Genomic DNA, 11,816 nt, shown 5'->3' on the forward strand with positions numbered 1-11,816 from the left:
GTGGCCTTACCAAGGCGTTATAAAGTGGTATTAACACTTCATGTGATCTTGATTCTCTCCCTCTGTTAATGCAGCCTAGGACTGCATTGACTTCTTTGGTGTCTACAGCACACGGCTGGCTCATATTTAAGTGATTGTGATTGAGGTTGGGGCATCAACCACAGTGTTGCAGAGATTCAGCACCCATTTCATCAAATCCATACAAAATTGTAGCCCTGCTTTACTTTTTCTTTTCCTTGGTGACAGCAGTTCTCCCAAGTCGTCCTCCACTGGGTGACAGTATGTGACTAAAATGTCCTTATGACTGGCAGAAGGGAAGCTAAAAAGAACATTGAACATAGCCGCTGTATTATCATAATTGTTCTCATAATTGGATTTGGTGTTAATGTTACTTGCTACAGTTTTAAAACTTTCTGAAATGGTCCCCTCGCTAAATTTCTGCAATTTTCAGTCTTTGAAATGCTGAAATCATCTGTCACCCACAGATAATTTGGACTCTGATTGTCATGGATTAAATTTTCAATGGCATATTAATGAACTTCTGTTTTTTTTTGAGCAGCATTCATGTAAATTAAGTTATCAAGTTTATTTCCTAAATTATAGTAATTTGAGGTTGTTTGTTTCTCATTTTCTGTCTGGTGCCTTCTGTCTTTAATGTTTGCTGTAGGCTATTTTGTTTGGGGTATATTTTAGAATTTATCTATAGCCCAACCTGGTGATTTTCAGAGATACTGAAATTATTGATTTCCTATGGGAGATTATAGGATTCTTACACTCTTGGAAGGAATTCTGGTTTATGCTTTCAATGCAACTGGTATGGTATGTCGTTTAATTCTGATTCTTGGGGCCAAAAGATTTTCGAGCTTTTATGAGCTTTAAATCTCATTATAAAAGCAGAACCGTTTATTTGGAGATGAATATTAGCTTAATTTTAAGCTGCTGTTAGGACCAGTTAAAACCATCAACATTTGGGATTGCTTCTCCCTACGATGGATAATTTGGCAAATGTTAGAAAACACTTTATGACAAACATGATCATAAAGCGTTTTATAATATACTACAAAATATCAAAATATTATAAAAGCAGAACTGTTTATTTGGAGATGAATATTAGCTTAATTTTAAGCTGCTGTTAGGACCAGTTAAAACCATCAACATTTGGGATTGTCTCTCCCCACGATGGATAATTTGGCCAACGTTATAAAACATTTTATGACAGAAACATAATCATAAAGCATTTTATGATATACTACAAAATATCAAAAAACATTTCCTGTGCTGATGTTCGGCTGTGCCATAGAGTTCAACGTGGGCTAATTTCAAGGCAGATACTTCTCTGTATATCTCCCTGAATTTTTAAGAATTTTTTTCCAGTACTTTAGAACAGGGGTCCTCAATCTGATACCAGACTGCTGCCTGTTAGCCACCAGGCCGCAGGAATGGCATATGCGCACACCACTCCACTTGCTAGTGACCCCCTTTGCATGTGCGGGGTACTAGCACTGCCCCAGCATCACGCGGGTGCTAGCGGCCTGTTTGTGCAGGCGCGCTGGTGCTAGTGGCCTGTTTGTGCCCATGTGTGGGTGCTAGTGGCCTGCTTGCGCATGCACACGGCCACCACCTACACCGTGGGTGCACGTGGTACCAGCACCGCTGCAGGTACGCATGCCCTGCTTGTGCATGTGTGCATGTGCTAGCGCCACCACCATGCATGCGGCCATTTGCGCATGCGCACACACGCACCCATTTCCCTGCTCTCTTTCACTCAGATTGAGGAACTCTGCTTTAGAAGCTCTATGATTGTTGAAAGCATTGAGGAATCTGGTAAGGAAATACAGGTAGTCCTTGACTTACAACCGTTTGTTTAGTGACTATTCGAAGTTACAACAGCACTGAAAGAAGTTATTTATGACCATTTTTCACACTGACGACCATTGCAGCCACCCTCATGGCCACGTGATCAAAATTCATAGACCTGGCAATTGATTCCTATTTATGATGCTTGCAGTGTCCCGGGATCATGCCATCTCCTTTTGCGACCTCCTTCCCCTCAGCGGGGAAGTCAGTTTCGCTTAACAACCAACTTAACAATTGCAGTGATTCACTTAACAACTGTGGCAAGAAAGGTCATAAAATGGGGCATGATTCTTAACAACTGTCTTGGGAATTCTCAGCTCAATTGTGGTCATAAGTTGAGGACTACCTGTATCTCTGAAAGGATGATCCAAGGGCTGGAAAGTTGCCAAGCTATTATAATTTTTTTCCAGCCCGCATCAGAACACGCAAAATATCTCGCACATCTTATAAGCTCTCCATGCAACAGACCCAATTTTGGACGCGATGATGCAGTTCCATAAATGATGTCATTTCTTTCACTATACGTGATTTAAATGTACACAAATAAAATGGCATCCTTTCCATTCAATGTGCTATTTGAATGATGTGAGCACCATGTGGGTGATGTAAACTGGCATAATAATATCCTATTTAATGAACAGCTGTGAATAATAACAAGCACCTCCTTTCTTGATTAGCCTGTTAAAATAAGTTTTTGTCATTAACAGCTCCATTTATTGGGAAAGTTAATGACCTGTTCCTTAATTCTAACAGGAGTGTTTGGCTTATGTGGTTTGCCACAGTTTGATTAAGAAAGCATTCTGAGATATCCCTTCAGTTTTATGAGTTGGACATAGCTTGCTAAGCTTGTTTATGCTTGCCTTGGTCTTCCTCAACGATGTGGTAAGAATTCTTTAAGCTTTTGCACAGATGTTACACCAGGTGGCAGCATCAAACTTATTTTGACTATTTCAAAGATTTTTTTTTCTTTTTTTTAAGTATAGTTGGATGTAGTTTTTACATGGGCGACTGCTCTAAAATCCTGCCTAACTGAAAGCTTTAAAAAAAAAAATCCCCCCAAACACAGTGACAAAATATTGTGTTCCTGAAATCATCACAAACCAAGTAAAGTATTTACTTTATTTGTGCTGAGGCTTTAAATTTTAAACATTTAGGCCAGGGGTTGGCAACCTTGGCTCTTTTATGACTCGTGGACTTCAACTCCCAGAATTCCTGAGCCAGCCATGCTGAGGGAAAAGGGAGAGGTTTCCAAGCTGAGCCATGCTGGCTCAGGAATTCTGGGAGTTGAAGTCCACAAGTCATAAAAGAGCCAAGATTGCCTATCCCTGATTTAGGCTCCCCCCCTGAATTTAGGATGAACAAACCTCACGTTCTTAGCGAGTAGACAACCTCTGTAATGCCTTGACTATCCTTTTACTTATCTTAACGAGTCTTAAATATGTGGCGGTCAAGCTTAGACTCCATATTTCTCCGGGTTCCTAAATTAATCCATTTTCTCGGATCAAAATTCATTGACTCATAAAGAAACTGTGAGAGGCCCCGATAGCTTTGCCTGCCGTAGTCACATCAAAGCTGATTTTAACCACAGTTGGGAGAGCGTATTGATGTGTATCTGGCATGCTTTTGATTTCTCAGGGAGGTCAATAGCGTCACGTGTTTTCCTCAAAGCTAAGGGCATCTTTTCCTAATTTCACAACGACCAAAGACAAGATCCTTTTGTTCAAAGCTCATTCCCAGGATCGCCGAATTAGCTGAATTGTTTAGCTCTAGCTTGATTGTTTGGTGACACCGCAAAGTTCCTGTATTCATTTATTTATTCACTCTTTGTTCTAATCAATGAATGAATGAATAAAGTTGTCACAAAGTTCCCTGTGGGGATCTGTGAAACAAAGCGACCACTCCATTCTTAAAACGGGGGGAAAAAAGACTATTAAAATTAACCGATGGTATTGAATTAAAAAAATATTGAAGGGAAGAATGAAAATGATGTATCACCCATGCAAAAAGAATTAGCCATTTGTTGTGTGATTACACAGGGAGGGAGTCACCACCCGGGGCTGTTACAGAGATGGTTTGGTTCCACATTCCTACATTTCTTTGACAGTAAGACATTAGGATATTAACGGGTAGCCCTTGACCAGGGGTAGGCAACCTTGGCTCTTTTATGACTCGTGGACTTCAACTCCCAGAATTCTGGCTCAGGAATTCTGGGAGTTGAAGTCCACGAGTCATAAAAGAGCCAAGGTTGCCTACCCCTGCCCTTGACTTAAAGTCATCCATTTAGCGATCAAAGTTAATGGCACCGAAAAAGGTTACCACTGGATTCCCTGCAATGTTTTCATGGTTAGATGATCAAAATCCAGGTGTTTGGCTATTGGTGGTGTTTACAATGGCTGCAGCGTTCAGAGGTCATGTAACCACCATTTTGCAATCTTCCAACAATGAGGAAAGCTGGATTCGCTTCATAACGGCATGATTCGCTTAACAACTGGAGTGATTCACTTAACAACTGTGGCAAAAATGTCATAAAATCAGGCACAGCTGTTTAACAACTGCCTTGCTTAGCCCCAAATCTGTTGGTCCCAATTCTGGTTATAATTCTGTTATAGGCCGAGGACTACCTAAGGCCCAAGCAAGCCACACTTAGTATCAAAGCCAAAGGATCTTTGGAAAACCCTGGTGGTGTTTTTTGGTTTTTTTTGACAATATTTTATTAAGTTTTATCAGGGTAGGGGAAGACAAGGATCAGTATAGGTAAAGGGATTCGGGATAGGGTTGAGGGAAGGGATTAGAGTGGGAATAGGTACAACAATGGGGTTGCCCACAATAACATTCCACGCTTTAGCAAGCAACTATCGTCCGGATACAAGTATTCAAGAGGGATAATCAATATAATAATAAGTGTGTAGTCAACAAAAATAGCAAAGATTATAAAAAGTTATAAAGCATATCAATCATAAAAAAAGTCAGTCATCTTCATAAGTTTCACAAACGGTTTTCGTTAACTCATTTTGCTAACCATTGATAAAAAAAATTTCCCATGTTTTAAAATAAACTGAATCTTCTTTCTCTTTAATCTCTCTAACACACGTCAGGGCACCTGGCAAGATGTCAGCAGAAAATCTTGGGCACAATTTAAGCAGGCCGCGGCGGACTAGAAGTTGGTTAAGATTTGAGCGTAACTAAATACAAATCTTTACCGCAGGTTAGAAAAAGGCCACTAAAACCTTTGATTGCCCTCTGCTGATGTGAAGGTGCACCTCTCTCTCTGCAGTCAAATTTTATGACCTAACTAGGGAACATCATCAGTGCTAGAAGGGAATGGGGCTTATGGAGAGGAGGAGGAGAGGAAGAAGGAGGACGAGGACGAGGACTGTGGGATCCTTGGTATTCTCTGAGCTTGGTGGGTTTCTTGAAGATGTTTCATGACCCAACTAGGTAACATCATCAGTGCTAGAAGTGGGGAGGAGGAGGAGGAGGAGGACTGTGGGGTCCTTGGTGCTCTCTGAGTTTGGTTGTTTTCTTGCAGATGTTTCATGACCTAACTAGGGAACATCATCAGTGCTAGAAGGGAGTGGGGTTTGTGGAGGTGGAGGTAGTGGTGGTGGTGGTGAGGGTGGAGGAGGAGGAGGTCCTTGGTGATCTCTGAGCTTGGTGGGTTTCTTGCAGACATTCCATGACCCAACTAGGTAACATCATCAGTGTTAGAAGGCAGTTGGGTTTGTGGAGAGAAGGAGGAGGGGGGGAGGACGACTGTGGGGTTCTTGGTGCTCTCTGAGCTCAGCTGTTTTCTTGCAGACATTTCATTACCCAAACTAGGTAATATCATCAGTGCTAGAGGGGAAGGGAGGTTTGATGCCTTCAAGGTATTAGCACTGAAGATGTTACCTACTTGGGTGAAATGTCTGCAAGAAAATCACCAAGCTCAGAGAGCACCAAGGGCCCCATAAAGACTCTATGAAAAGAACTTTGTATGCCTTCTTTCAGGGTGAATGATATGCTCATAGGGTGAAGGGATTATGAATATAAGAAGCCAGTCTGATTTCATTTCTGCTAAAGTTTTTACGCGTGCGAAGTCAATCCTTCTGCCCTTTCCCTGACCTCAGCTCCTCTCTTGCCCGTTTATCCAAGTCGAAGTGTGAGTCTGTCTAAAACCAAAGCTATAAGATGGTCTTTAAATTGCTAAAGAAAAGATTTGATCAAAAGAGTTTTAAGAGAGCTGTTTTAAGTCTTCCTTTCAAAATGAATCTATGTTCCATAGAGCTCAATAATAGTTTGTACTGGAGATGGTAAACAGTTTGAGAAAATATACCGGGTCTTATGAGATATTGGATTCCTACTGTGTAGATGGAGGTGAGGAATAGCTATGCAATAGACATTGAAAAACGCAACCATCGGTTTTGTGCGTCTGGGTGTGTAAATATATGAAAGAAGAGCCAGCATCCTTGCACCAAAAAAAGCTTAGCTGCCTTTTTTCTCCAGACTTATGATTGGAGACCTCTCTCATTATAGGGCTTAACTTTAATTCTTTTAAAGATCAACTTTTGGTTTGAATTTATCTTGGTTTGATTTTGTTAAGCTGAATATGCTGTGTGTGTGTTACTGTTGTAAGCCACGTTGGATATTGGTACGAACAGAAGACTGGGATATCAACTTAGTGGCAATAAATAACACAACATCTAAATGCTTAACAATGCCTTCCTGAAAATAGATTGGCAATATTTTCTTAAATCGATTGAGCAAGAACCTTTTCTATCTCTTCTAGATCACGTAGGTGAAATCTGGGAACCCAGAGAGTCACCTCAGACACTGAAAACTGTCATGGCCGAACCAGATTACATAGACGAAGACAATCCTGAACTAATTAAGCCTCAGAAACTAATTAATCCTGTAAAAACATCCAGGAATCATCAAGATCTTCATCGAGAACTCCGTATGAATCAGAAAAGGTAAGAGATAAAGGGATAAATCTTTTTTTTTTTTTTAGTTAATGCAATTATTGTTTTCAAGCGGGAACAAAGACGGACTGTCCTCTAATTCTTAGACTTGTTCTCTTCACCCAGCTGTCTAATGGCTAGGTTGCTATCCTGGGATAAGTAGTCTTTCACTTTTAAAAATGGTCCTTGACTTACGACCAGCGGCGGGATTCAGCCAGTTCGCACCACTTCGGCAGAACCAGTAGATAATTTTTTGTTGCCCAGGCCCAGAATGGACTTCCAGAAGCGGCATCCATGCAGAGAACCAGTTGTTCACATATTTGAATCCCACCACTGCTTACGACCATTCATTTAGCATCCATTAGAAGTTACCATGCACTGAGAAAAGTGACTTACAACTGATCTGGGCACTTACGACTATTGTAGTGTCGCCACAATCACATGATCAAAACAGATGCTTGGCATGTGTTTATCATGGTTGCACTATCTCAGGGTCACGTGATCACTATTTGCAACGTTCCCAGTCACTTCTGACAAGCAAAATCAATAGGGGAAGCTGGATTTGCTTACTTAATGACGGTAGTGATTCAATTATTGACCATGTCAAAAAAGGTCCCAAAACTGGGCCACAACTTTCAGCAGCAAAAGTTCCACAGAGAAATGTCAATTGAATATCTAAGCCAGGGGTAGGCAACCTTGGTTCTTTTATGACTCGTGGACTTCAACTCCCAGAATTCCTGAGCCAGTCATGCTGAGGGGAAGGGAGAGGTTTCCAAGCTGAGCCATGCCGGCTCAGGAATTCTGGGAGTTGAAGTCCACAAGTCATAAAAGAGCCAAGGTTGCCTACCCCTGATCTAAGCCGTTAAAACGCTTAGTACAATCCAAGAATCAAGCAAACCTCAAACCCACAATATTAATCATCTTCGCCGAAATCTAGTTGTAACCTTCAAGGTATGTGATAATTACATCCCAGCGCTGTAAAAAGCTCATTAGTTTTTAAGGCTCAGTGAATCTTTTATTTTCTTAAAATCTGTCACAGAAGACTTCTTCTGAAGATGGGGTGATAGCAACCTGTCCTGCTTAATGCAAAGTTCTTATTATTTATAATACGAAAGGGAATTCCGGAACAAAAATAGAATGTAAGTTTTCCAAGGGGAGGAAGAACGTGATGAATACAGAAGGAGAGAATAGAAATGGTATCGTTTTTCTCCTGTCTTTTTTTTATAAATTAGCTCCATGAGACAACCTTGGGTCAGGTTAAGCTCATCTTAAATAAATGGTATAGGACATGGGTTGGCAACCTTGGCTCTTTTATGACTCGTGGACTTCAACTCCCAGAATTCCTGAGCCAGCATGGGGAAACTATGGCCCCTTCATGACTTGTGGACTTCAACTCCCAGAATTCCTGAGCCAGCATGGCTCAGCATGGAAACCTCTCCCTTTCCCCTCAGCATGGCTGGCTCAGGAATTCTGGGAGTTGAAGTCCACGAGTCATAAAAGAGCCAAGGGTTGCCTACCCCTGGTATAGGGTTTCCTGCCTGAGCAGGGGGTTGGACTAGATGACCTCCAAGGTCCCTTCCAATTTATTATTACTATTATTATTATTATTATTATTATTACTATTATTATTACTATTACTATTATTATTACTATTACTATTACTATTACTATTACTATTATTATTATTATTATTATTATTATTATTATTATTATTATTATTATTAATTTGTCTGTAGAACATCCAAAATATCTGTCCTTTTCGATGGGGAAAACTAACCCTGGTTATAAGACCTTCATGATAAGGAAAACTGTGGCAGAATGCTCCTTGGTTTATAAAACACCGAATTGTGGCGAGAGGCAACATTTCGACTTTGGATTAGAGACAGAACATTATTTGTGTCTTCCTCTTGTGAAGGGAACAAATCAAAAGACAAACCTTTCTGTACTCGGATTTGGATGAAAAAATCATTTTTTCTTAAAAGCAACTCGATGCATTTATTTTATTTACTTGGTTTAGAGAATGTACAGCTTTCAGCTTGGTTGCTGGTTCTGATTGCTAGAAATGGCAAGTCTTAAAAACCCATCTGCTTGCTTGAAAGCAAGGAAGGAACAAGGAATAAAACTTCTAACATCAAGCTGTGAACACTTAATTTCTGTGCAATCAAGTCCCACTTGATACACTACATTTGAGTTCTGCCCTCTAGGGCAACAGCTTCTGCTAGCTGTGTGCCAAATATATCTTATGATAGCTGCGCATCAGCCACGGCATACATCTTTAAAAATAAACGCTAGTGTGAGGAAGAGCAGAATCACAACTTAAACCCATGATTTTTAAATCCCAGAAGTGTCCTGCTTGTCCCCACTAGCACCAATTGCGTCGTCTTCTGAGTTATCCTTTACCCTTTTCTGCCCTTGAAAATGGAAGGAGTAAATCCCTGCCTCACATTGGATGAGCTTCTGATTAGGAGAGCTAGCAACTCCTGGTTCTTAACTAGAAGAGTCCTTGTCTTTCTCTCTCTCCCCTTTTCTGTTCCACCTGCTGGAATGTTTAAGAAGATAATGGACTTTTTTCCATTTACAAGGATAGGTAACCTCAGTGGCCAGTCCTGTTGCTGTGTCTAACTTCTAGAACAGAATATTCTTTATGGGCCCAGTGTGATTTGGATACACAAGGAATTTGTCTCCGATGCATAAGCTCTCAGTGTAGATACAAGCAACAAAGTAATATAAACATAAGATACCAATAGGAGAAGGTAGTAGGAAAGATGAGAAGGATAATAATAATAATATTACAGCCCTACTACATGGGTAAATATCCTTAGACATAGGACAGTCCTGTGGGGATTAGGTGTTCAGCAGAGTGATGGCATGGGGGAAAAACTGTCTCTGTGTCTAGTTGTTTTGGCATGCAATGTCCTATAGCGGCATCCTGAGGGGAGGAGATTAATAATAATAATAATAATAATAATAGAAATAGAAATAGAAATAGAAATAGAAATAGAAATAGAAATAGAAATAGAAATAGAAATAGAAATAGAAATAGAAAGACTGTGGCAAAAGCAAGCAAGGCTAGTACCAATAGTAATAGGTGCCTTGGGTGCAATCCCAAAACAACTGGAGCACCACTTGAACACCATTGGCATTGACAAATTTGCCATTAGTCAATTGCAAAAGGCGGCCTTACTAGGAACTGCTTCCATCCTGCGACGATATCTGTAATACCATCCAATATCCACATCTGCCTATCCCAGGTCCTTGATAAGGACTCGATAGGTAGACAAAAATGCCAAATCCAGTCTGAACATCTGGCTGACTGTGATGATGAATGATGATGATGATGATGATGATGATGATGATGATGTTGGAAGGGATCTTGGAGGTCATCTAGTCCAACCCCCTGCTCAGGCAGGAAACCTATACCATTTCAGACAAACAGCTGTCCAGTCTCTTTTTAAAAACTTCCAGTGTTGGAGCATTCACAGCTTCTGGAGGCAGGTTGTTCCACTGGTTAATTGTTCTAACTGTCAGGAAGTTTCTCCTTAGTTCTAGGTTGCTTCTGTCTTTGGTTAAAACAGTTTATGTCCAGGATGTGAGGAGACTGTAGTTATTTTCTCAGCCCGCTGTCTGACCCATGCAGTGTACATATCCTCAATGGGGGGGCAGGCTGGTTGCAACTGTTTTTTTTCTGCAGTCCTAACTATCAGTTGAAGACTGTACCTAGAAGTACCTAGCTCAGGGGTAGGCAACCTTGGCTCTTTTATGACTCGTGGACTTCAACTCCCAGAATTCCTGAGCCAGCATGGCTGAGCTTGGAAACTCTCCATTTCTCCTCAGCATGGCTGGCTCAGGAATTCTGGGAGTTGAAGTCCACGAGTCATAAAAGAGCCAAGGTTGTCTACTCCTGGACTAGACGAAGTTTAGATGGTTCTACCTAGACTACACAAGGGGGTGACAATTCATTAGTCTAGATCAAAATAATCAGTGATATATGTAGATTTGAGACCTAGCTGGAATTATTAAAAATTGCATTGCTTATTTCTTCTCTTTTTATCACGATTAAGAAATGCTGAGTAGGCCAAGAACAGTTAAAAGCATTGCTGATTTCCCATCATTATATGTTGCACTCTAGCGCCATCTAGTGAACTAATCCTGGAGCTACTCCAGCCAGTAACGATTGGTATAAAATGAGACTTTTAAAGCTTTGGGATCTTAAGATAATGCTTTCTGGCTTGCATTCTTGTCTCTGTCTATGCTCAGGGAGGGTTCAGACTGGAAATCATTTGTCCTTTGCTAGCCAGGTCACGTCTGTGGAATATTGACTTTCCAGCATCTGAATTTACTTGAAGCTCTCTGCCCCTGACATTGCAAAAAAAAAAAAAAAATGCAACATAACGAAATGCATATGCTGCACACCAAGGTGACTTTCCAAATACTTGTATTTCCTCCAGTTGGAACCAAAAGATGACTTAACACCAAACCAGGAAGTGAGGTGGCTCTCAGATTGCTTTTCCTTTGGTTCATCTCTATGGTTTCATCTTTTTTTAAAAAAAATAAATAAATCTTACTTGTCTAATCCCTATTGCATTTGTTTGAAATGGGTCTGAAAAGTGGCAAATAGATACTTTTCCATTGCATCAGTGGTATTTCCCCCCCAATTTCTCACAGTCCAAAATCTCACTGGTGATCCTATTTATGATGCCTTAAATCCTAATTTAGAGGTAGATTTTTAGGACCAGGGAGAGAAAGTCAGCCTTGTGGGGGAAGGTTTTTCTAAATTTGGTTTTCAAATTTGGCCCTTTTATGACTTGTGGACTTCAACTCCCAGAATTCCTCAGCCAGGCACGCTGTCCACAAGTCATAAAAGGGCCAGGTTTGAAGACCCCCACTCTAGAAGAGCATGAGATAATCTTAGGAGTGCGGTGCTAGTTTTAAGATGCTAGAAAACTTCACTTAGTTAAAAACCTTGTATTTATATCCTAAATTATGAAAGCCATATACGCTGAAATAGGAGGAAAAATATAA

The 11,816-nt window shown here is 40.6% G+C and overlaps 1 protein-coding gene across 1 annotated transcript in view; it reads left to right on the forward strand.

Annotated features, from left to right (window-relative positions):
• The first annotated feature begins 6,662 nt into the window (after nt 1–6,662).
• The window catches only part of FAM107B (family with sequence similarity 107 member B), a 7,469-nt gene continuing 2,315 nt past the window's right edge, over nt 6,663–11,816 (forward strand). Inside the window, exon 1 of the mRNA XM_015815485.1 lies at nt 6,663–6,806. Within this exon, the coding sequence (XP_015670971.1) occupies nt 6,679–6,806 (128 nt within the window). The 5' untranslated portion in view covers nt 6,663–6,678. The remainder of the gene's footprint in view (nt 6,807–11,816) is intronic.

This window comes from Protobothrops mucrosquamatus, unplaced genomic scaffold (genome assembly GCF_001527695.2).
Source record: "Protobothrops mucrosquamatus isolate PMUCROS unplaced genomic scaffold, P.Mucros_1.0 scaffold_101, whole genome shotgun sequence".
NCBI classification, from domain to species: domain Eukaryota; kingdom Metazoa; phylum Chordata; class Lepidosauria; order Squamata; family Viperidae; genus Protobothrops; species Protobothrops mucrosquamatus.